At 47.2% G+C, this 26,340-nt stretch overlaps 1 protein-coding gene across 1 annotated transcript; it reads left to right on the top strand.

Annotated features, from left to right (window-relative positions):
- Nucleotides 1-3,359: 3,359 nt before the first annotated feature.
- Nucleotides 3,360-26,105, top strand: LOC130116615 (unconventional myosin-XIX). Its single transcript, XM_056284579.1, has 24 exons — nucleotides 3,360-3,890; nucleotides 4,766-4,913; nucleotides 11,571-11,719; nucleotides 11,815-11,928; nucleotides 15,134-15,266; nucleotides 15,361-15,430; nucleotides 15,557-15,659; nucleotides 15,864-15,960; nucleotides 16,045-16,121; nucleotides 16,239-16,329; nucleotides 17,025-17,190; nucleotides 17,457-17,530; nucleotides 17,637-17,758; nucleotides 18,205-18,318; nucleotides 18,848-19,024; nucleotides 19,158-19,298; nucleotides 19,403-19,510; nucleotides 19,651-19,721; nucleotides 19,812-19,891; nucleotides 21,453-21,616; nucleotides 21,810-21,939; nucleotides 22,234-22,319; nucleotides 23,021-23,344; nucleotides 23,438-26,105. The coding sequence occupies exons 2-24, from the start codon at nucleotides 4,766-4,768 to the stop codon at nucleotides 23,561-23,563; spliced, it is 2,865 nt and encodes a 954-aa protein (XP_056140554.1). The 5' UTR covers nucleotides 3,360-3,890; the 3' UTR covers nucleotides 23,564-26,105.
- Nucleotides 26,106-26,340: the final 235 nt, after the last annotated feature.

Genomic DNA, 26,340 nt, shown 5'->3' with positions numbered 1-26,340 from the left:
AGCTCCGCATCTTCATCTGGGAGGGGTGGCCCTTGAATGTCCCAATGGAGCCTGTGCCTTACCATCGAATGAGGGACGATCTATCCTGCTGGAATGATATCTGTGTGGCCTGGGGACTCTGTACAGTCATCCCCATCATCCCCAGCCCCCTGAGAGCGTGTGTCCTGTCTATCGCACATCAAGGTCAACTAGGCATTGTGAAGGTGAAGCAGAACTGCAGGGGCTTAGTTTGGTGGCCAGATATTGGCAGAGATATAGAGACAACGGTAAAAGACTGCGCGGCCTGCCTTGTCAGTGGGAAGACAGGCCCACCGCCACCTCTGCAGCCTTTGAACTGGCCACCCACACCTTGGAAACACATCTAGGTGGACATCTGTGGGGAGCTCCATGGTGTCCCACAGCATCAGTGCTTCCAATGGCCTATGGCCTCCATTCAAAGTGGCCAGAGGTGGTCGCCACAGGGTCCGTTACAGCTCGGGTGGTCACAGACTTTCTCGCCCCTCTGTTCGCTCGGTGGGGCATCCCTGACCCCATCACTACAGATAACGGCCCGCAGTTTGTCTCAGCTGAGTTTGCAACCTTTGTGGAGGACTGGGGAATTAGCCACATCTGCACAGCCTTCTACCACCCGGAGGCAAATGAGAGGGTTGAGAGGTTCAACCAGACACTGAAAAATGGTGTCAGAGTGCACCTGGTGGATGGTCTTCCCTTCTCAGCCGCACTGCTCTGCACCCTGCTGCACTACCGGGCAACACCACATTCCACTACTGGCAGCTCCCCAGCCTTTTTGGTGATGGGATGTGAGCTGCAGCTTTCCCTGGATCGGCTGCCTCCACCTGCAGTTGTTACACCAGCAGCAGTACCCCAACAAAGCGGCAAGGTCACAGATCGTCAGTGTCAAATGAAACAGCAGTTTGACAGGAAACGAAGGGTGAGACCACTTCCCTTCGCTGTGCTGGACTGGGTCCGGAATCGCTGACCCAATCAGAACCACAAACTGCTCTCCTTTTGGTCCACACCAATGGAGGTCACCAATCAGCTAGGGCCAGCCACCTTCCGCCTGTCCGATGGATCACGGTGGCATGCAAGCCGGCTTCAGAAAGTGGCACCACCCCCCCACCACAGACCCAGGGACTGATGAGGACTTGGGCTCTGTGGTTGGGGACCTTAATTTCCCTGCTAAGCAGCTGTAGGCTCCAGGTGGGTGTCCACCTGATCCAGCAGAACCCCTGGCTGAGCCAGAAGCCTGTCTGGCCTGAGTCTGGGTCAGGCCAAGGTACCTCAAGACTGTGTCACAGACATTTGACTTCCTTTACTAGTGTTCAGAGCATAGTCTCTCACGTGGCAGAATAAGCCACATGGCTATGCTGGTAACTGGCAGTCTGCCAGATTACCTAGTAAGGTTTTGAGTTCAAGTACAACAGTTAGAGCCTTCCCCCCAGTGGCTCGCAGTCATATAGAGGTGACCTTCTCATTCCCTGGGGAGAACTCCAACATAGCGGCGCTCAAGCAGGGACTTGTGAGTATCTCCACACCTGCCCGGTGCCTGTCACATTGGCCAACTCTGGAACAGTGAAGAGTCCAGGCCCTTTCCAGGAATGTGGTACCAGAGCCCATGCTCTGAATGCCACGCTGAATCAGAAAACCTGAAATGTCATTTAAGTGTGCCAGTGGTCAAGCCGAAAACTGCAAGTGTGGTTAAATGGAATTGGGCATATACTTGCCGGCATATTTGCAATTTCTACCAGTCACCAATAGTGGTCACTAGAGAGAGAAAAAAGTACTGTTTGTACTTTAACAAATTCAAGAGTCAGCCTTATTACAATTATATCTCAGTTTTTATTTGTATGTGAAAGACAAGGACAACAATCTTTCAATCATTAATAGTTTGATAAACAATATTTTTTATCATTAGTGTTTCTTTTCATTTTTTAATAGGATATATTAACAATATAAGCACTATACTACATATTTTTCAGTTGATCACTCCAACAATGAACACAGTCTGCCACTCCTAACCTTTGCTTTTGTCTCCCTCTGGCCTCACCGCATGCTCCTTTCAAGAAGCTAAGCTTTAAAAACTAGCTAACCTCTCCCTGCTTTCTGCCTAGCCCTCAACTGGCCCTTCCTCGACCTCTTCATGAGTCTCTGCCCTGTTTGGCCCTAGGTTGTTCTCCTGGATTAAGGCAATTAGGACAGGTGGAGATATTGACGGCCTCTGTCACATTATCTTGTCCATGACGACAAACCAGGGCCAAATCGCTGCTGTGGGTGTCTCACCGTGTCCCCTCAAACTGATTGTCCTGGATATGTGTACTTCTAAAATAAAATCAACATGCCTTTGTAGTCAGCAATTTAGTAGTACCCTGTGTTTAAAGCCATTTCATTTGTATAGCCCAAAGTCACAGATATATTCTCAGAGGGCTTTACATTTACATTAAATTCACAACTTACACTAAATACATACCGCATGCCTTTTCTTTAAATCATCCCACTTTTTTGCATGCTGTGAGGTAACCCATCTCAGGTGGCTCATGGTGGCTGTGATGACTCAAAACACACAGGGTAGAAATCAAACGGGCAGAGATTGCCGCAGGGTTTGCTGTATTACACAAAAACTGTCAACTTAAAAATTCCTTCAATAGTTCAGATTCTTGTGGCTCTTTTTCCGTTTTTGAGCCCCACATTCACATGACTACATAGACACAACACATACATTCTGTCTCTGAGTGGCTCAAATAGGAATACTCATGTCGCCACTCTAATGAGATAATATTAGATTTGGAGTATTCAAGGGGGACAAACGAACTGATTTCTTGGTCGATGCGCTGTACATACCGTTTAGATAAGCGTTTCAGAAAACTTCCCCATCATTTGCCAGCTTCAGTATGGAGCTGCAGCTGTATATAAAAAAACCCTCTTAAATTAATGGACAAGCACAGGGGCGATTCTAGGATCAGAGCGTTAGGGGTGCTGAGCAGCCAGAGTGCTGGCCGGCCAGGCAAGATAAATTTGGGGGGTGGATCAAACCATTTTCGAAGCATGGGGGGGTGCTGTATTTTTGTTATTAAAATATTACGTTTAAACCATATACCGGATATGGTTTTGACATTTCTTCGGCTTATTAAACATGGACATACAGTAAAAAATAAAAAATCTCTTCAATTTTAGGGGTGCTGGGGTTCAATTTAGGGGTGCTGCGGCACCCCCCAAAAAATGGGCTAGAAACGCCTATGACCTTTACGCTTTCTTTGCCTTGCAACGGCGGAGACGTTGACGAGCTCCCCAGGTGGGTTCCGAAGTGGGCGTGGCCTCCGACGCGCGAGGAGGAGGAGGGCGGGAAAGCGGGAAGTGGACGCTCCGTGTCATGGAAACTCGTCCGGCCGTCCCAGCGGGGGCGAGGCCGTAAATAACCGCGACGCCCTAAAACGAGGACCGTTTCTTTCGTCTCGGTTTCGCGATCCCGTTTGAATATCAGAAAGTCGCCGACCTTTACCGGCGGGGCCCCCCGTGGGAATTTCGAAAAGCGCCGCGTCACGGGATATGGACGCGGAGGAGGAGGAGGAGGCGAGACTTTCCTAACGGTCGGCTCGCTCCGTCGTCCGGCCCCGAAACCGGAACGTCACCCCGGGCGGTAAACCGGTACTACGTTTGCCTTTGAAGTTGGCGTCCGCGGAGGAGTTTGCGGCAACTTTCCCCGCCGCGGCAGCCGCCGGACTACCAACCGCCTCCGCGCCCACCGTGGCTCTTAACTCGCCCCAACGTTGGTTTAGCGTCGCCGGTTGGATGACGTCGGTTTTCGTTCGCCGCTCACGTTTTCCCAAAACCTGCGGTCTCTGCCGTGGGTCTCTGCCGTGATTTGTGTTTGTGAGACCGTGGCACCTCTCAAGGTCAGTAATGCCGGTCTGCTACAGCGGATCTGCGCTGGGTTTTGTGAATTCAGCTCATCAGAGGAATTACGGGTTTTGATTGTTTTCTTCTTCAGGTGATTTTTTTTTTTTGGCAGAAGAAACGTAGGTACACGTGATGCTCAACTCAGTTTACTGTCCTAGAAAAACACGTGGTGGCTATTTCTAACAACAAGGAATGCATACCATTGAGAGCAATGCTGGATTTCTAACACCTGTAGGCTACTAGCCCAACGGGGCGAGCTTGTTTTTGGTTTTGGTTTTGCCACCACTGACCTCCTTCATAAACTAGTGCACACACTAGTTTACTGCACAGGCAGATTTGGACCCAAACTCAGACTTGGACCATTTCTGCTCAGATAAACTATGTTCTATGCATGTCTGCAATTCTGATCCTGCAAACGTATCCGTAACCCCCAAAATCCAATCTTCGGGGGTCTTGGCTAATTCACTGGCCATGAAGCAGCTTCAGACTCTTCAGTTTGACCAGATCCCATTTGGGTACTTGGGTTATCAATGGTCTGGAGAGACTATTTGGCCATTTCTACAAATGTTGATTCATTTGTGCTAGGCCGTCAGAATGATATCTGCAGATTTAGAAACGTGTTTTCTGTCTTATCTCACTTGCGCTTGCCTCTTTTATTTTCTAATCACATTAGATTATTCTACACTTGATGAAAGCCGTTGTGAGTTAGAATGCTAACTAAATGCACAAAATCAAAGGGAGTGAATTATAACCGCTAATTGGAATTGCAGGTTAGCACATTTGGTATGCTGCTTAAATGTTTGACCGGTACAGTTTCTTCCTGCTCTGTGTTTGACCATTATTCAGCTTACTTTTTATTTTCTTCATACAGATGAAAGGCGTCTTTAAGAAAGTTCATTCTCATCACCGGTGCCTGGATGATTCACTGCAGGGTGAAATCCAGGCTTTCCTCATAGAGGAGGATCAACTCCACACCTACGATGACCTTACCAAAGTCAACCCAGTGACCCCAACGACAGGTAACTGGTATGGCTGTGATGGTGTGTGGTTCTCCAAACGGCTTTGAAAGGATGGAAATGGGTTCCTTTAGTCATAACTTTTGGATTAGGTCACCACCAAAGCCATGTCGTCCATTGGGAGTTTTATTTAGTTCTTTTCAACAACATTTATGGAAAATTTAGACGGCCACATCAGCTTCACTTACATCTGATTATTTTGTTCCATAGCTAGGGTAGCTGTTTCTGGTTCGGTTTGCCACGGTAGTCAAATGACAGGGCTTATTCATAACCAAGGCAAAAAAGACGAGAGGCACTGACTCTTGAGCAATAACCCGGTGGAAGGAACGCCAAAAGCTAGAGACTTCTCATCCAGTCTGTTAGGAATGTTGCTTAAACCTTTCACCAATATTTGTAGGCTGCAGTGCTCCCTATAGTCCCTTTCATAATCTCTCCTATACAAGCTGAAAGATTGCCGGTCTATGTGTGAATGTGCTGATGCAAGCTGGGAGACCAGAAGTTAAGGAGGCAGAAGGAAAGCGGTGGACAGGGAACAAAGGCAAAAATGAAGATAAATTTAATTCTATTAAGAACAATGAAAATAACCCTATTGTGCTTTTATTATGCTCAGAGTGGCATTTCAGAGTTGGCAGTCTACATCAGTGAGAACTAGCCTATGTGGCAGAAAAATGGAGCAACCAAATGTCTCCAGTCAATTGAAATTGCACGTCAAATTCTTTATTGCAGCATGCTCTAACACATAGGATGCACTCGTATTCGATGTGTTGCTTAACGCTTGTCAGGTTTAAGAATTACACTGCCAATGGCAAACTAGAGTCTTTTCCCGCTCATGTCGTCTTGAGCTGCAGCATTAGGTGTTTATTTACCCACAGCAAGATAAAATCAGCTAGCGTGATAAACACAACCTTGCTATGCCTCCATAATGCTGTGGCTCAAGTGACCCTTGAAGGATAGGGTTTTTTTTTTTAATATTGTTATTATCCAGACCTCATTACATTATTGTCACACATCATTAAGAATCATATAGACATAAACTTCACTGATTGCTTCAGTTTTGAGAAAGTCAAGTCAATTTTATTTGTATATAGCCCAATATCACAAATTGCAAATTTACCTCAGGGGGCTTTACAGCAACACAACGTCCTGTCCTTAGACCCTCGCGTCAGATAAGGAACAACTCCCTAAAAAAAAAAAAGAAACTCTTTAACAGGGAGAAAAAATAGGAATAAACCTCAGGGAGAGCAACAGAGGAGGGATCTCTCTCCCAAGACGGCCAGCGTGCAATGAATGTTATTACACAATTTACACAATACAACATTGAAAGAGGATAACAGAATTATAATGGAATTATAAACTATATGAAGAATATGATGAGAAACTTCATTTATAATTTATTGTCCTGTATTTTGTTTATACACAATATGGAGTAGGACCAAACTGCAATGATATAGAATTACTTTTTGTCACTGATGCATTGTATCCCACTCATCTGTAAAGTTTCACACTTGCCGGGTGGCATAGCAGTCTATTCCCTTGCCTACCAACACGGGGATCGCCGGTTCAAATCCCCGTGTTGCCTCCGGCTTGGTCGGGCATCCCTACACACACAATTGGCCGTGTCTGTGGGGTGGGAAGCCGGATGTGGCTGTGTCCTGGTCACTGCACTAGCGTCTCCTCTGGTTGGTTGGGGTGCTTGTTTGGGGGGGGGGGGACTGGGGGGAATAGCGTGATCCTCCCACGCGCTACGTCCCCCTGGTGAAACTCCTCACTGTCAGGTGAAAAGAAGCGGCTGGCGACTCCACATATATGGGAGGAGGCATGTGGTAGTCTGCAGCCCTCCCCGGATCAGCAGAGGGGGTGGAGCAGCGACTGGGACGGCTCGGAAGAGTGGGGTAATTGGCTAAGTATAATTGGGGAGAAAAAGGGGGGGGAATCCCCCCCACACACAAAAAAAAAGTTTCACACTTGTGAGAGCAGGAAGTCCTTTAACATCAGTTACAGCCACGTACTTCCAGGGGAAGCAGCATTGTGACACGACAACTGACCATGTGGCTGTAGCAGCCAAACAAATGGATGGAAATGCAAAATAAAGACGGTGTGACTTCACAGAAAGCACGGTACGGACCATTTCCCAGTGGAACGTGTTGAGATGAGGCTGACAGCAGAGTGAGAGTCCTGCTTCCAAAAAGGAGCTGTATCCTAGGTGGTGTTTGAACATACTAAGCATGCATACTGAAGTTTTTGTCAGTACAATTCTTAATGATGTCTGACGGTGTTTTAATGAGGTCTGGGTTCAGAAAAACTGAACTTGTTTTTCAAATACTGTGTTGGCTGTGTATGTCATGCATATTTTAACAAAAACACAAAAACATCACTGATATTAGGTGTTATAGTTGTATTCTTTACTACCATGAAGTGTAGTGGGTCCGGTGGTATCATGCAGTGTAGTGGGTCCGGTGGTATCATGCAGTGTAATGGGTCCGGTGGTATCATGCAGTGTAATGGGTCCGGTGGTATCATGCAATGAAGTAGGTCTGGTGGTATCATGCAGTGTAGTGGGTCTGGTGGTATCATGCAGTGTAATGGGTCCGGTGGTATCATGCAGTGTAGTGGGTCTGGTGGTATCATGCAGTGTAATGGGTCCTCTGGCATCATGCAGTGTAGTGGGTCCGGTGGCATCATGCAGTGTAGTGGGTCCGGTGGTATCATGTAGTGTAGTGGGTCCGGTGGTATCATGCAGTGTAGTGGGTCCGGTGGTATCATGCAGTGTAATGGGTCCGGTGGTATCATGCAGTGTAGTGGGTCCGGTGGTATCATGCAGTGTAATGGGTCCGGTGGTATCATGCAGTGTAGTGGGTCCGGTGGCATCATGCAGTGTAGTGGGTCCGGTGGTATCATGTAGTGTAGTGGGTCCGGTGGTATCATGCAGTGTAGTGGGTCCGGTGGTATCATGCAGTGTAATGGGTCTGGTGGTATCATGCAGTGTAGTGGGTCCGGTGGTATGTAGTGGGTCCGGTGGCATCATGCAGTGTAATGGGTCCGGTGGCATCATGCAGTGTAGTGGGTCCGGTGGTATCATGCAGTGTAGTGGGTCCAGTGGTATCTCTGAAGCCAGGGAAATTTCTATGATGGTCAAGTTTTTGTTTTATATTACATTTTAGGTCTCACATTTTCTATCTTTTAAAATATTGGAGGCATTTCTTGCAGTTTATGTGTCGTCATGGCAGTTTGTCATGTGTCTCTGCTCATACACGTCAGTTATCGCTTAGCTTTTAAGGTTAAAGAGGTTTTTTTTTTTTTAGTGTGGGCTGAAAATAAAACCTTGTTTTGCAAAAGACACAGCCGGGACCAACAATTGCACTGGACAACAAACTCTCTTCATATATTTTGCTTCCTGAAAAAAAAATTAGAGACTACGGCAGACAATGTCAAGGTGAACACAAAGCTAATTTCAGAAGATCCGACTATGGCCGGACTCGACGAAGCAGCGATATTGGCAGCGCTGTCTTCGGGAGGGGGGCAGAGTCGGCTTGCGTTCGTCACATGAATGCGTCTCTGGGTGTGTCGGAAAAAACAGTGGTTCGGCGACGAGGCGTCTCCTTCGAGACTGCTGGCCGGAGAGATGCAGTTGGCGAACGCACGCAGTATGAGGGTTGGTGTTTGAATTAAAATAGGGATCGATTGGCCACTAAATTGGGAGAAAAAGGGAAAAATCAGAAATAAATTATTAAAATAAAAAAGATCATTTCAGATTTGCTGTGTCACGTAGGAATTTGGAGAAACGTTATCCATCCATCCATCCATTTATCCAAACCGCTTATCCTGCTCCCAGGGTGGCGGGGATGCTGGAGCCTATCCCAGCAGTCATTGGGTGGCAGGCGGGGAGACACCCTGGACAGGCCGCCAGGCCATCACGGGGCCACACACACACACACAGACACACCTAGGGACAATTTAGTACGGCCAAGTCACCTGACCTACATGTCTTTGGACTGTGGGAGGAAACCCACGCAGACACGGGGAGAACATGCAAACTCCACACAGAGGACGACCCCCAAGGTCGGACTACCCCAGGGCTTGAACCCAGAACCTTCTTGCTGTGAGGTGACATGGCTGACCGCCGTGCCGCCGTGCCGCCCTCGAAATAATGTCATTTGAATAAAATCAACGTGATCAGAGGACTCGTGTCCGGTAGTGAAGTAAAATCATGCGATGCCTTTGTGTGGAGTTCAGCTTTGGTGACCTTTTAACTGTGTTGACCTCTGACGGGGCGGTCGTGCGCCGGAGACTCCACAATGGGGGAAGTTCACATTTTACTGTGTTCTGACAACAATGCTGACCAAATGCTTGCCACGGTGGAGGAAATTGTGTTTTGGTCGCCAGCCTTCCAGTCCCGCCCATTTCTTTTTAAGGATACGCAAATGTGACGGGGGCCTTACTTCCTGCCTGCATGTATCGTCGTTGATTATAAAGACATGCATGATAGGGTTAATACCCCTGTCTGTGCCCCTGACCGAGGCATGGCAAGAGGAACTGGAGTTGGTCCCAGGGTGCTGCACGGCGGCTGCCCACTGCTCCTAGCTACACAGCTAGCATGGGTTAAATGCACAGTGTAATTTCCCTACGGGGATCAAGAAAGTAGTGGGAAGAAAAGGAAACGACAGTATTTTGTCTATCCGAGCTGCATTCCTAGTAGCAGTGCCAGTACTTTCACATCACCACACATGGTCCACTCGTAATTGTTGTACTGTATGTGTTTCAACAACAGTTCCATGTTGTTGTAGGTTTCTTGCAGACCAAAGGGTACTGAAGGGTGGACATTGCCGTTGTGTAACAGGACAGTTTCACTCAGTTGTACTATGTTCACAGGGGATTGGGAAATGGTTGCAGTCACAGCATTGTAAGATGGTGACAGATGTACTCTTAGCCCCCCCCCCCCCAGTTCAGGGATGGTCGTTCCCTCTTCACATAGATGGCCTCTTTGACTCCCCGTTCAAACCAGCGTTCCTCCCTATCAAGGATGTGCACATCCTCATCCTTGAAAGAGTGGCCGCTGGCCTGTAGGTGGTGTTAAACGGCGAGTCAAAGAGGCCCCTTGTGGTCTAAATCACACACAAAAAGTCAGTAGTACTGTCAGTGCTGTGTTATTAGCCGCAGTTGTATTTATCCTGTTATGCTTACATCACAGAGTACCAAGACCATATGACCAAGACCAACCTGTCATGCCCCCCCCCCCCGTTTTCTCCCCAATTGTATCCGGCCAATTATCCCACTCTTCTGAGCCGGCCCCGTCGCTGCTCCACCCCCTCTGCCGATCCGGGGAGGGCTGCAGACTGCCACATGCCTCCTCCGATACATGTGGAGTCGCCAGCCGCTCCTTTTCACCTGACAGTGAGGCATTTCACCGGGGGGACGTAGCATGTGGAAGGATCACGCTATTCCCCCCAGTTCCCCCTCCCCCCTGAACAGGCGCCGCGACCGACCAGAGGAGGCGTTAGTGCAGTGACCAGGACACATACTCACATCCGGCTTCCCACCCGTAGACACGGCCAGTTGTGTCTGTAGGGGCGCCCAACCAAGCCGGAGGTAACACGGGGGTTCGAACCAGTGATCCCTGTGTTGGCATGCAACAGAACAGACCGCTATGCTACCCGGACGCCCCACTGTTACCTTTTCAATAATTTGTTTTATGTAATGTACTTTTCATACACCTCTATATCTGTACATAGTGTTGAAATGTTTAGGTTTACCTTGTTGTCTTGGTTTTAGCTGTATGTCTGTTCTGTGTAAGTACATGGAGACCAATGCAGGAGCCGGAATCCCATCCCCTGTATGTGTAGGCCTGCACATACTTGGCCAAATAAAACTGACTGATTCTAAAAGTTTGCAACAAAGTTTACAAAAAATAGCCTGTCTGAACATGAAATCGAAACAATTACATCACAAAGTATATATAACTTGTATATACTAGTATATCTTGTAAGTATCCAAGACATTCTGTATCAAAGGTACTGGTTAATGATCTTTATTTGTATCGCCCTTTTCAAAACACAAAGTCCTTCAAAGGCAATGCAGTCCAAAACGTGAAAAAAGTATAGAAACACACATGTAGCAAGAAAAAAAATGGATATGTAATCCATCTCTGCAGAACAGACATCCTTGCTGCCCGCGCATCCCAATCCATTCTTTCACCCATCGTTTCTTGTTTTATTTCTACAAATCAACACACAAGCAACTTGGAGCGCTTGTTTCTGGCGGATGTCCCTATTTGGAAGAAAAAAATCCTGTATTGCATCATTTCCATTGTCACTTCCCGCGTGTGTTTTCGTGACAAAATGTCATCAGGAGACGAGCCAGACTCGTCAGGGATTCCTCCCTGTGAAAGATCTTGCTGCTCAGTCCTGTAGTGTGATAACCACAACGACTTCAAGAGTCCGATTAGTGTAGCCTGAACAGCGCAGCGATCTGATGACTTTGAAAGTGTGTGGCGTGAACTTGGCATGAGGAACGACCAGAGTCCCCGCCCAGGGATCTAAAGCTCTGCTCAGGCACATAGTGGGATTGTCCTTATCTGAAATAAGTAGATGAGGACAGCTTGTTGGGTTTTTCCTTATACCGTGTTATTGAGCTGGCTGCTTTTGTTGTTCTTGTTGTTGGCAGTGCTGAAATGCCTGCAGGCCAGGTACAATGTGAGGATGTTCTACACCAATGCAGGCTGCACCTTGGTGGCACTCAACCCCTTCCAGCCCATCCCAGACCTCTACACGTTGGACGTGATGAAGGAGTATCACGATGCTCCTCAGCCCAAGGTATTCACAACTCTGCCCTTCCCACTGGCCTCGCATGGCCACCACTCTGACACGACCTGTAAAAATATTGTTTTTAACATGTCTGTTCTCAACAGGAGTTCAAACCCCATGTGTTCATTGTGGCGGAGGAGGCCTACAGGAATGTTCAGAGCCAGCTGGAGCCCGTGAACCAGTCCGTGGTGGTCAGTGGTGAGAGCGGTGCAGGAAAGGTAAGTCAGTGCGACGTTTCATTGTCATTTAACAATTACAACCCCAAGTTTACACCTGGAGGGAAAATTTGGGCACATTTTTTAACTTCTTTTTTCGGGTCGTAATTCCATAAAAGCACCGGCGGCAACCCAGCTAAGAAGACACACAAAGCTTGTGAAACATAATTTGGCCTGGGGTGTGTTATTTATGCTGCGAGCATACATAACATACCTGAGGTGGGTGGGGCAACGAAAGATGAACTACCAGCTAGGCAGTCGAAATATGCATTTCCCCGCCTGTATTTGATGCACTTTCGCCAGCTGTTTGGAAAGACTGCTTGGGTTTCCACCCTGACATGCAGAAGACTTGCTGCACATGTGTCAACGAGCACCGTCAGCATCGCCTCTAGTGACATACAACCACACTTTTACCCCTTTACTTCGCTCTCCGCCATCGTCACTAAGAGCAGGCTCTGTGTGTGTGTGTGTGTGTGTGTGTGTGCGTGTGCGTGTGCGTGTGTGTGCAGAGAGCTGGCCCCGCCCCTCAGCTCACATGTACGGCAGGCTGCTACCTGCCTTCTTCTGCACGTGGCTGTCAAGTTGATTTAAAAATTGTATGTAGGCACCCTGTACATTTTCACAGGGAAGTCCTGTCATTTCAATGACTTCAGCACTTGAAAAGATTGAAAAGTGGCATAGGAAGCAATCAGGAACACTTTATTTGTCGTTTCACCTCATGTACTGGCGCACATGAAGTGAAGCGAGATGCCGTTTCCCCAGCCCACACAGCCCACAGCACTGCAACATACAGACAAAGACATATTCAAGAACGACAAGAACACACATATTCAAACTAACACATATATCCAAATCAAAAAAATCACTGTCCCACAAACACCAGCCAGGATGACTGTGTGGGCTGCGTGGGCTAGCAGTTAGCCTAGCCTGCCCTGATTACGCGTCCTGTCAGACCGCCCTCCGTGTTTCCTCCTCGTACACGGCTCCGGGAAAGGCCACAGTCCCTGGGCCCACAGCGCAGCAGACCAAGCTCTCGCAGCCAATCCAGTGCCAGCTCTCCCAGCCAACAAATGAAGACAAAAATTTAGACGCAGACGTGGACAAAGACACTGCATAGCCATGTAAACATGATGCAAATAGTGAAGTATTGGATTTGTGAAGGGTGGCACGGTGGCGCAGTGGTTAGCACGGTCGCCTCACAGCAAGAAAGTGCTGGGTTCAAGCCCTGGGTAGTCTGACCTTGGGGGTCGTCCCGGATCGTCCTCTGTGCGGAGTTTGCATGTTCTCCCCATGTCTGCGGTGGGTTTCCTGCGGGTGCTCCGGTTTCCACCCACAGTCCCAAGGCATGAAGGTCAGGTGACTCGGCCGTACCAAATTATCCCTGGGTGTGTGTGTGTGTGTGTTCCTAAAAGTGACACTGCATAAGAATTTGAGTCAGTTCTGACTCGGTACATGAGCATATCAAAGTGATCATGTATAAAAACACATGCTAGTGTGCTAACATAGCTTTTATTTGAGGAGCCAATGTTGCCACAGTGAGTCAAGTGAGTAACTAGGGAAGAGCACATCTAATTAACTGAAGAGTAAACATCGAATTGCTTTACTTTGGTCTGTAAGCTACCGTGTCGCAGATTTAGCACCTACCGTTTGCCAGTGTTGTATTTTTAGGCTGTTGTCAAGAGTTGGAATTAGGCTGTTAGTCCTGTTATATAGGGCATGCCCAGCTTTGGTTGTTTGGAGTGTTGCTTTCTGGTTTAAAAAAGTCCTATAGAAAACAGTGCAACTCAAAGCATGATTTGTGAGAAACTCTTTAAGGCAAAATTAAGTGTAAGGAGGAGACATTATGAGCTGCCAAAGACCTTCTTCATTAACCATTACCATATGGTATAGCTTCCGTAAGCAACAGGCCTGACAAGATATTCATCTTATAATATGAAACAAGACCTACAACACAACAGTCACAACAATAGGTGACAAAGGGCTCAAAATAATGCCGTTATCTCTCTCTCTTCTGAGAGTGCATGTTCTGTTTCCAAAGTTTTTTGGCCCAAAATGAAATGACCTCATGAATAAATTGGTTTCCATTTGCGCACACTGGGGCGGTTTTCAGCCGAGTGTAAAATGGCCGGGATGAGAGTCAGCACCTCCAAGTCTGAGGCCATGGTTCTCTAACGGAAAATGGTGGATTGCGCCCTCCGGGTTGGGGATGAGTTGCTGCCCCAAGTGAAGGAGTTCAAGTATCTCAGGGTCTTTTTCACGAGTCAGGGTAGGATGGAGCGGGAGATTGACAGACGGATTGGTGCAGCATCAGCAGTAATGTGGACGTTGTACCGGACCGTTGTGATGAAGAGGGAGCTGAGCCAGAAGGCAAAGCTCTCAATTTACCAGTCAATCTTCGTTCCAACCCTCACCTATGGTCATGAGCTTTGGTAGTGACCGAAAGGGTGAGATCGCGGATACAAGCAGCTGAAACGAGTTTCCTCCGTAGGGTGTCTGGGCTCAGCCTTAAAGATAGAGTGAGGAGCTTGGACATCCAGAGGGAGCTCGGAGTAGAGCTGCTGCTCCTTCACATCGAAAGCAGCCAGTTGAGGTGGTTCGGGCATCTGATTAGGATGCCTCCTCGGTGCCTTCCTTTGGAGGTTTTCTGGGCACGTCCAACTTGGAGGAGACCCCAGGGTAGTCCCAGAACTTGCTGGAGGAACTACATGTCCAGTCTGACCTGGGAACGCCTTGGGATCCCCCAGGAGGAGCTGGAGGGCATTGTTGCCCTCCAGGGACGTCTGGAGCGCCCTACTTAGCTTGCTGCCACCGCGACCCGACCCCGGAGAAGCGACTGATGATGACATGAGGTGGTTTCCATTTTTAAACTAGGATAATGGAGGGCATTGAATTCATCGTAAAACAAGATTTTACCCTCCCCGGATCGGCAGAGGGGGTGGAACAGTGACTGGGACAGCCCGGGAGAGTGGGGTAATTGGCCGGATACAATTGGGGATAAAGGGGGGGGACGAGATTGTATTGGCTTTTTTTTATCAGCAGAAAGTAAATTTAGACTTACTGAAAACTCAATAACAAGGAAGAGACAAATTTGTAGGTTCTGCTTTAACTGTAAGATTATTTGTGAAAGTTGTTGATGAAAGCCTTTTGTCTTATTTTTTGTCAGGCAGAATTTAAATTCTTAGTCTTCAAAAGATATGTTTCTTTGCAGACATGGACATCCCGTTGCCTGATGAAGTACTATGCCACAGTGGCAGGCTCTTCCTCTGAGATGACGTGTCAGGGCACAGTGGGCAGGATAGAGAGGAGGGTGCTGGACTCCAACCCTGTCATGGAAGCCTTTGGTAAGATAGCTTATCATTAGTTTCAGCTTGACATGAACATTGTTGCTATGAATTAGGCACCCAGTATGACCCTTAACCTGAACTCCTACTGTAGGCAACGCCTGTACGCTGCGAAACAACAACAGCAGTCGCTTTGGAAAGTACATCCAACTCCAGCTAAACAGGTATTTGTGATTGAGCCTGTTGCACGTATCATGCCATTACTTCCCATCAAGTTAACATTGGCTAGATAAGCCACGGAGAAAGGGCAGAATGATCTATGTTCAACTCAACACATCCTTGTCATGAAGTTCTCAGTTGCTGGTGGGGGCATCAGTGTCAACTTACCTGCTGGAGAAGACCAGGGTGGCCCGCCAACCACCTAATGAGAGAAACTTCCACATATTTTACCAAGTAAGTATAAACACAGTCTTAACCTATTCCTATGCCCTCCACGGTTGAGTCTTACATTTTCAAGGGTTGTTGTGTGTTGTGCAGGGATTGGGTCTGTAGATGACTACTGGTTATATTGTGACATTAATGGCCTTAGGTTATTGTATTGGAAGTTGATAGTTATGCAGTTGATGGACAGATGCTGAAAGCTTACTGTGTTCCCAGATGATGAAAGGGGCCACAGAGGAGCAGAGAAAGGAGTGGAAGATGCCACGAGGCCAAAGTTTTGCTTGGCTTCCAAATGCTGAAAAAACAGTGGAGGGTTAGTCTTTTTTTCTGCATGATTTTTATTTTTTATTTTATTTTTGTTTGGCTCTTTCTGATAATCATTTTTGATCTTCTGCAGAAGATTGTTTTCTGGAGACTCTAGAGGCAATGTTTCACCTGGGTATCAACGCAGAGAGGCAAGGCCAAATATTTAGGGTAAGGATTATTTAACCAACCATATTTACAGGGAAAATTCCATTAAACTTTATTTTCATTCCTGTTTATTTTCTTTCCTAAGCATCACATCTGAATTCCGCTGTTGTAATATTGCAGATATTGGCAGGGGTTTTACAGATGGGGAATGTAAAGTTCTCCTCCTCTATGGATGAATCACAGCCTTGTGATTTGGAGGAGCAATCCAAAGGTATTGTGCTTATATGATTATATTTTATTTTAGACTGGTAAATAATTCATGTCAGTTTTCATTAAATGCTTGAAAACTCATTTATCAAAGGTTTTTTTTTTTTGGCATTTGCAATCTGAATACACTGTTCTACCACAGAGTTCTGATATTGGGGAGCTACACAAAGGATGTAATTTTTCTGTATCTATTTATTTTAAAGTAAATGATTTTATGTCTTCGTGCTCCCATTTTACAGTATTAGACTTTAAGAATAACCAAATGCCAGACCATTTTAGTGAGTTAGCTCAAATCTACCATGTAAAGGTTAAAAACGTGGCAGGCTGGTCTTGGTACTCTATGGGGGTAAGCATAGCAGGATAAACACAGCTACAGCTAATAACAATAATAGATCTTTCGGATGTAGGTGTACAAAAGAAGCAGCATTGACAGACGTATTGACAGTTGTTGGTGCTGGCTCTGTCCATCTGTGTTAATGCTGATAGCAGTGCTGGCACACCTAAATCAATGTTTATCCGGCTATGCTATCACCAAGTACCAAGTCCAGCCTACCGTGTTTTTAACCCGTATAGATGACCGCAAGCTCGCTAAAATGGTCTAGGGTTTAGTGACTCCTTAAAGGGTAAATTTCATTTTTTAGTTGGCAACAAGCACAAAAAATGGCCTCTAACAGAACACCGCTCTTGCCCTTGGTATAGACTTCCTGCGGACGGCTGCTGGGCTGCTGTGTGTCCCTGTGGAGGAGCTCCAAACCTGTCTGAGCATGAGGATGCTGAAGGCAGGCAAGCACAGCGTTGTCAAGCCCTGCTCCCAGTCTGAGTGTAGTGTGAGGAGAGACTGCCTAGCTAAGGTCATCTACTCCCAGTGAGTAAGAATGAGGGTATAGCCAGGTATATAGGCGGGCATAACCTGGATATGTTAGATTCTCTTTGTTTAAAAGTTGCCAGTCATGCAGGAGCTTTTGGTCATGCTGCACCCAAGTCTTTTGTTATGATCAAACATGCCTTTCCATAATCCCACTGATGATGTTTTTGTGTACTGTAATGTAAAGGTTAGGAGATGTGTTCCTTGGCCACTGTACTGGCTCTCAATGTTTTGAGGCAATGAAGAACTTTTCTTTATTTACACAGATTGTTTGAATGGCTGGTTACGTTCATCAACAACAGCGTATGCGCAGACAACTCCACTTGGATCAATTTCATAGGTAAAATAAAACTGTCAGTTTTTGCCTGTGCTGGATAAATAAGCTATGTATGTATCTGTTGTTTTGACAAATCTCTTACTCGGACTCGCCACTCTGTGAGCTGCAGGTCTTCTGGACGTGTATGGGTTCGAGTGTTTCCTCGTCAATAGCTTGGAACAGCTGTGCATCAACTATGCAAACGAGAAACTCCAGCAGCACTTTGTGGCCCACTATCTCAGAGCTCAGCAGGTAGGTTTTCTGAACAGGACCTCAGCTAAACCTAAGATCTCTTGACAGCAGTCAGCCTGCATTCTTAAAGCCAGCGTTGATGATAATCTTTTTGTCATTACATCCCCTGCATATGGAATACTTAACTGGAGGCTGTGAGAAAAACCATGCTAAATTAAAAGTTTGAAGCATATTGTCAGCATAGCTTTTAATTAGGGGTGCACTGATACTGGAATTGGATGTTGGGCTGATACCACACTAAAATGGAGTATTGGTATCAGAGGGCTTAACTCAAAACTAAAATCCAGTAACAAAAGTCATGTCATAAGTAAATGCAAAGTCGCTTGATTACTGCATTTTTGGCACATTGAAGCCTTTATTTCTGTAATGCTGGGGAAAACGGCTTATCTCAATTATTTGCACACTGGTGGATTTGACTGTCGTTGTTGTATGCCTACCTCTCTCAGGAAGAATATGTGACAGAGGGGTTGGAGTGGTCCTTTGTCAAATACCAGGACAACCAGAGCTGTCTGGATCTAATAGAGGGCAACCCCACCAGCATCTTTACTCTCTTCAATGAGGTCTGTTGAATTTTTTTTTATTCCCCCCCCCCCTTTTTCTCCCCAATTGTACTTTGCCAATTACCCCACTCTTCCGAGCCGTCCCGGTAGCTGCTCCACCCCCTCTGCCGATCCAGGGTGGGCTGCCGACTACCACATGCCTCCTCTGATACATGTGGAGTCGCCAGCTGCTTCTTTTCACCCGACAGTGAGGAGTTTTGCCAGGGGGACATAGCGTGTGGGAGGATCACGCTATTCCCCCCAGTTCCCCCTCCCCCCTGAACAGGCGCCCTGACTGACCAGAGGAGGCACTAGTGCAGTGACCAGGACACACCCACATCCCGCAGACACGGCCAGTTGTGTCTGTAGGGACGCCCGACCAAGCCGGAGGTAACACGGGAATTCGAACCGGCGATCCTCATGTTGGTAGACAACGGAATAGACCACTACGCCACCTGTTGATTTTTTATTTTTATATATACATTTTTTGATTCATCTGGAATAAATATTTATCAGCAGTAAATGTACGTCTTCTTACCTTCACTTTCAGGAATGCCGTCTTAACCGAGCCTCTGATGCCAAGAAGTTCATGGTTCGTCTGGAGAAGGAGCTGTGTGACAAGGCTAACGTGAGCTGGGATAAATTTAGTAAAGAACCACATTTTACTGTGGCCCACTATGCTGGCAAAGTCACCTACCAGATTGAGGGAATGATGGAAAAAAATAAGGTATGCACTTAATACGGGCTGACTTAAACGATATGACTAAAATTGCACCAAAGCTGGTTTGGTTCAAATAAAAGTTGACATGTCCATCTGACCAGTGACTCTTGTCATTTTCTGTTGGACACCCTGCCCACAGGACCCGGTGCCACCAGAGCTCATCAGCTTGCTTCAGAAGTCTGACAACCCTATGCTTCGGCAGGTCTTCTCTGACAAAGTGACCGAGAACCCCTCAACCAAGGGGTTTGCAAAGGTGGTCACTGTAGTCTCCAAGTTCAAGGTGAGAGTTGATTATTGCGATCATCTCTTAAGTCATAACGACTTCCTGCTGAAACAGTCGGTCATGTTGCAACGTGCACTGTTTATGTTCATGTCTAACTGCAGAATTCTCTGGAGCGCTTGATGAAGATCCTTCATAACACAACTCCTCACTACACCCGCTGCATCAAACCTAACCCCGATTCCAAACCTCTCACCTTCAAAAAGGAGGAGGTAGGTACTGCTGCTTTGTAACCTGGCGGGGTCATTCTCTGAGTACAGCGTTGGACCAGATTAATACATCGGCGGTCAAAATGTCTCTTATTTGCTCAGTAGAAAAAAAAAAACCTTTGCGATGATCTATCTGTCTCCAGGTTATCATGCAGTTGGAGGCCTGTGGGATCGTGGAGACCATCCACATCAGTGCAGCAGGCTTTCCAATAAGGTAACACATCTATAGCTTTATTTCACTGGATTTTGGATTTGATTCTACTAGATTTTGGTCAGTGGTTGTTTTTTGTGTCCCTGTGTGTAGAATTCCTTTCAAAAGCTTCCAACAACGCTATGGACTGATTTCTCAGTCTTCGGTCTACAACTTGGAAGCTCAGAGTATTGGTACGTATCACATCAATAACGGCTTGTGGTTTGTTTTATCTTTAGTCAACTTGAGCACATTTACAGTCTACAAAACGTTATTCTATTTCCTCTTCAGGTCTGTTGGTGTCTCCTTTTCCTTCACTCGCACTCTTAGTAAATGTGATCCTCAACTCCTTTCCGCTCTTTGGGACTTTTCAGTTTGGTGCATAAAAACGGACAATTCCTAACAAACTTAGCAACTTCTTTAGACCTTTTAAGGTAAACGCATGCGTTTTGTACCATGAGACCCTGCTTTGCATGTCGCTCAATGACACCTTCTGTGTTGTCTTAACTCGTACCTGACTGTTGTGTGCTTGTGCTTCCATATTTGTCATGATCTGCTTCTTAAGCGTATTTATATAAGTACCTGCACACAGAAACTGAGCACTGGCAAATGCAGCATACTCAAGGTCCACTATTTACACTTGCATACTGACAAGGGTTTATTTTGATACCTGTGGGGGTATGAAAGTTATAATACCCAGTGCAAACAATGACCTACGTAATAATCACTGTATGGGTGTTCAGTGCTTGCAGTGATATCACCGTTTGTGTGCTTACTAACCTGTTAACGTTGACTGCCAGATGTTTGTGGTGTTAAAAGAAATCTGTTCAGCTTTGAAATCTATTTTGGCAACAGGCCCTGACTAGCAGCTGGCCCTGTGGTCCATCTTAAAGTATGTCTCAAGTCGGGATGGGTACCGAGACCCGCTATTAAACGAGCACCGGTGCTACGACCGTCGAGTTGATGGGCTCCGACGTTAACGGTTCTGCTGTTGGTATTGGAGAAATTAAGAAAATAAATGTCCCATTTATTTGGGCTACAAAGACGTTACCTTGCATCTTTTACCGTACCAACTCCGTTTCTAATGTGCGGTAAGATTAAGACATTTGTCTGTGATGCACTTTCACTATTCCCAGTCCAGAAGACATCTCTCTATCAATCTCTCTATTGATCTCTAAGCTGGATGTGGGTATGTGTCCTGGTAGCTGCACTAGCGCCTACTCTGGATGGTCCAGGCACCTGTTCGGGGGGGGGGGATTGGGGGGATCCTCCCACGCGCTACGTCCTCCTGGCGAAACTCCTCACTGTAAGGTGAGCAGGTAGAGCAGCGACCGGGACGGCTCGGAAGAGGGGTAATTGGCCAGATACAACTGGGGAAAAAAAGGGGGCAAAACTCCACAAAAAAAAAAGATATCTCTCTCAGAGCCTGTCATATGTATGAGCCGAGAGGCGGGGCCAGCTCTCTGCCTCTCTCTCTGAGACACACACACACACATACAGAGCTCTTAGTGACAATGGCAGAGACAGAACTAAGGGGTAAAAGTCAGGTTATACGTCACTAGAGTTGATGCTGACAGTGCTCGTTGCCACAGGTGCAACAAGTCTTTTGCATGTAAGGGTGGAAACGCAAGCAACTTTTAGAAACATCTGGTGAGAGTGCATCACATACAGGTGGAGAAATGCACATTTCGACTGCCTAGCTGGTAGTTCATCTCTCGTTGCCATGTCTCATCCCCGACTGTCCATGTGAAGCAGATTTGGAGGCTGATGGGAAGGACGTTCTTCGGGCAGCTGTGGAAAACATTGTAAGAGTGGTGTTGCAGTGCCAGGCTGCTGACCCCTCACACCCACCCGACCGTGGAACACACAGTCCGTTAGTGCACTGTGGACGGACTAAAGTATTTCTGACCCACTCGATGGTGAGTCATTTAAACACACCTTTTCAACAAATGGATATAGCCAGGTTGGCTAAGTGTTTATGTTGTTGGTTGAAGTGGTGCCAAGTGTGTCTATTTAGATTTGTAGTTATTTTGTACTGCTGCTAAACAGGGGGTATATGGAAAGATTGGTCTGTCAGGTGATTCGGAGTACTGATCCGATCTGATCCCATAGCTGGAGCTGCTGGAGGATCAGAGGAAGAAGATCCTGTCCCAGAAGGCGTTCTCCATTCAGTGCTGCTGGCGCAGGTACCAAGGTCGCAGAGGTCTGGTCAGGAGACAGGCCGCTACCAAGATCCAAGCAGGTCAGTGGTGAAGTCTGCCCACACCGTCTCAGGTTAACTGTAATCACCCCCTCAGAGACGACAGCGCTGATCCCAGAGGATCACCGCTCATCTGATCATCTGCTGCTGCGAGATGTTCTCTTTAAGCTGCTCTTTGAGCAAATACTTCTTGACTCGATTCTCCCTTACAAAATAAAAATCACAAATTCTGTACAGCGCTAACGTGTGTTGCAGAGATTGCAGGCACGGTGTGTAATTTGCTTAGTTGTACCAATGAAATGTTGAAGGTTTTAATGTGTATTCTGCTCCCTACAGCGGTGCGGTCATGGCAGGTCAGAAGGGAGGTGCAGAGATGGCACAAGGCGGCAGCAGTCATCCAGAATACCTGGAGGAAGTGGAGGGTGAGTTACAGAGAGCAAAAAAAAAAAACAGTACACAGTCTAAGATCTTACCAATTTTCTGATCAGACTCCACTTGACTTGTTCTTTTGAAGACCTGTTTCGATTACATCAGTGAATTACAACGGCTAGGATTTTCTTTATTCATTACGCTTGTTATTTTTTTTGGGGGGGGATCCCCCCCCTTTTCTCCCCAATTGTATCTGGCCAATTACCCCACTCTTCCGAGCTGTCCTGGTCGCTGCTCCACCCCCTCTGCCGATCCGGGGAGGGCTGCCGACTACCACATGCCTCTTCCGATACATGTGGAGTCGCCAGCCACTTCTTTTCACCTGACAGTGAGGAGTTTCACCAGGGGGACCAGGCTATTCCCCCCAGTTACCCCTCCCCCCTGAGCAGGCGCCCCGACCGACCAGAGGAGGCGCTAGTGCAGCGACCAGGACACATACCCACATCCGGCTTCCCAACCGCAGACACGGCTAATTGTGTCTGTAGGGACGCCCGACCAAGTTGGAGGTAACACGGGGATTTGAACCGGCGATCCCTGTGTTGGTAGGCAACAGAATAGACCGCCACGCCAACCGGACGCCCACATTACTCTGTTATTTTAAACTCCTGATTTTAGCACCACGCCGTTGTTTTCCTAGTCCTGTCTGCAGTCATTGCGAACAGTTTATAAATACTGTTTTGTTCATTGTTTGCAGGCACTAATGGACGCCTTGGCCAATATGGAACTAGATGACGCGGACAACCTTTTGGAGGAGGACGTGCCGGTGTTAAGCGCCCTCATCAGGGACAGGGGCTCAGTGCAGCTGTCCACCATCCAGGAGCCTGTCACCGTGCGAGGATGGCCCATGGGCTTGGCTCTGGCCGCAGCCCCGTCCATCAGTGTGTCCCTGTCGGCCACCGGCTTCCAGAAGATGTTGTCAGTGATGGCCTCCCTCAGCTTGCCCTCCAAGAGAGGGAAGTACAAGGTGGAAACCAACCAGTACAAGCAGGGGCTGGCGTCCATTAGAGCTCAACCGAGGGTGAGGAGGGAACACTGACAGAACACTCATTTCGTTTATGAACTGCAGCATAACGTGTTGTTATGTCAGCTAACTTTTATTTTGTCCTCGTAGGGATCTATAAAGCTTCACTACCAGCGATCTCCACTCCTCTACGCTGATGTGAATCCAGACTTGAAGAGTGATGGAGTGACGGGGTTTAATCAGATCCTGTATGAGAAGAACCTTGTAATGTGTTAAAACGTTGCGCTGGAGGACTAACACACAAATGAAAGCCAGCGTTTCACATAGGTGCCACAACGGTGGAGGAAATGCATCCCCACAATTTAATCGCAGGGAACAAGCTTGAACTTTATGCGTCCTCTTCTTAATAGGGGCGTGATTTGCATTTAAATGACACAAACGTTAAAGTTGGTGACAGCTGATGAAGCGAATGACCCCCGGGAGATGCTGAGGAGGAGGCCACAGGTTCTTGGTCATGTTGCATGAGAGAGGGACATGTCCACCTGGGATGTTCTACTGCATCTCTGATACCATAAAGGCCAATAAGCATGTACTTTGGGGGGTGGGGGGGGATTACCATTTCCATATAACTTGCACACAAATCTACATTTTGTGGACTAGCCGTTTTGGGAAATCCATGTAGAGCATGTCTAGAAAACTCGCGTTCTCCTCTTCGCAACGAATCTGACTTGCCACCATTTTGTCGTATTATTTTAGATGATGGAAAATTGTTTTAGATGAGATCTTTCAAAACAAAGCCCGACTTCGTGATTTAGAATTATGTGGTGGCCCAAAGTTCTCACAGCCTTAAAAATCAGAGAAGGCAGTCCTGTGTGGGTGGATAAAAACAGGTTGCACAGGAACCCACCAGGTTATCGGACAGAGAAACCATAACACCAGGTACAAGTACATGTCCCGTAGTGCTTACCGGAACATTTTCATGTTACGACCACCTGTAAAACTTGAAATTCTTGGGCGTCCGGGTGGCGTGGCGGTCTATTCTGTTGCCTACCAACACGGGGATCGCCGGTTCAAATCCCAGTGTTCCCTCCGGCTTGGTCGGGCGTCCCTACAGACACAATTGGCCGTGTCTGCAGGTGGGAAGCCAGATGTGGGTGTGTGGCCTGGTCACTGCACTACCGCCTCCTCTGGTCGGTTGCGGTGCCTGTTCAGGGGGGGACTGGGGGAAATAGCATGATCCCCCATGCGCTACGTCCCCCCTGGTGAAACTCCTGTCAGGTGAAAAGAAGCGGCTGGTGACTCCACATGTATGAGAGGAGGCATGTGGTAGTCGGCAGCCCTCCCCGGACTGGCAGAGGGGGTGGAGAAGCGACCGGGATGGCTTGGAAGAGCGGGGTAATCGGCCACATACAATTGGGGAGATTTTTTCAAAAAACAACAAACAAACAAACCTTGAAGTTCTCTAAAAACAGGTGTTTTAGACGGATTTCTGTTTAGATAAATTCTATTTTTAAATGGGGGGGGGTGTCTTAATGTTCCCTTGCCTGCTGCACCGTTTGTGCAGCACCACGTGGTCCTGGAAAGAAATACACAATGAAAATATTTAGCTCATGTACATCTAGGGTACAGCTTTTATCCCCTCACAAACTCTGCAGCTCTCTGGATTGAGAACCAGTTTTCCTTTTAATGGGGCATTTGAGGATGTACAAGTCCTTGGCATTGAACAAGCGTGCCTTTCTTTCTTTTTTTTTTAAATCGAGATTTAATTCAAGAATTAGCTGGTATATTTATTTATTTATGGGTGACTTGATTGGTTCATCTTGGATGCAACCATCCATCCATCCAAGCCGCTTCTCCCAACCATAGTGGCGGGGATGCTGGAGCCTGTCCCAGCAGTCTCTGGGCGGCAGGCGGGGAGACACCCTGGACAGGCCGCCAGGCCATCACAGGGCCCACACACACACACAGACACACACATATTCACACCTAGGGGCAATTTAGTAATGGAATGTATGTATGTATATATAGTATTGTTTCCAAGGCCTCTGAGTGCAGCATTTAAACCACTCAAAGCGAGTATTAATAGTGTGTATTACTAGTGTGTGTATTACTGGTGTGTGTACCACCAGTGTTTGTATTACCAGTGTGTCCAGTGGAAAACAGTTTGATGCATAAAGCATTGCACATGTACAGCACATATATTGCACATGTAAAGCGCGCAGGAACTGATGCGCAGCAACACGTCACACAAAAGCTCACGTAAGCAGCCGTGTCGGGCCGTGGAACAGGAAACGGGTCGTAAACTCCCGCCACGTTCGCTTTCCCGCCATCGGAAACTTGACAATGGGAGCTTTCTATCAGGGACACCGTGTGACCGCACCACTTCCTGCTGCGTGGCTTCACAAGCTACTGACCAAAAAAAAGGCATTTTACCTACTGCAGTTCACAGTAACGTTACTGCTGCGTTTTGTTAAGCTTTAACTCATCAAGGGAGGGAAAAAAAACACTAATTGTTAGATTATTTCCGGTATTTGAGCTGAACTTCCACGTTATTCGGTCAAGGAACAAGTTGTCATTTTAATTTGCCCCCCAGAGCAGTGGCGCCCCCAAGGGGTGACCACGGCCACCCTGATACTATCCCCTGGCCCCCCCCAGCCACGAGTCGCATATGCAGAATATGCTTCTGATTATGCATAATATGCTTCTATCTGATAGTTCACATTAGGTGCTGTTCATTTAAATCAATAATGTATATTTTTCTTAACTCTCATATTGAGTTTTCCACTAGCCTATACAGTATACTACAACAGCAGCATAGATTCCCGAAATTCAGTCATGGCTTTTGGTTTTGGTGTGCCACCCCAAGATTTTCAGTGGCCCCATTTGCCCCCCCCCCCCCATGAAACATTTCTGGGGGCGCCACTGCTCCAGAAAATTCGTGGGCAAACGTTGCTAGAAGTCTTCTGACCCGCAGATTTCGCGGTTGGTTTCTGTTGGTAAATGAATGAAATAAGAGCTTTTTCTTGTTCGGTGCAGTATTGTAAGGATTTTCT

The sequence above is a fragment of the Lampris incognitus genome, chromosome 8 (genome assembly GCF_029633865.1).
Source record: "Lampris incognitus isolate fLamInc1 chromosome 8, fLamInc1.hap2, whole genome shotgun sequence".
Classification (NCBI taxonomy): Eukaryota; Metazoa; Chordata; class Actinopteri; order Lampriformes; family Lampridae; genus Lampris; species Lampris incognitus.
The sequence above is the reverse complement of the archived record's forward strand: the minus strand, read 5'-3'. Positions and strand labels throughout refer to the sequence as shown.

Coding starts and splice junctions, on each gene's coding strand:
- LOC130116615 (XM_056284579.1), top strand. CDS start 4,766: ATGAAAGGCGTCTTTAAGAAAGTTCATTCTCATCACCGGTGCCTGGAT. Junction 15,267..15,360: donor CCCTGTCATGGAAGCCTTTG/GTAAGATAGCTT, acceptor CTCCTACTGTAG/GCAACGCCTGTACGCTGCGA. Junction 18,319..18,847: donor TCTTTACTCTCTTCAATGAG/GTCTGTTGAATT, acceptor CTTCACTTTCAG/GAATGCCGTCTTAACCGAGC.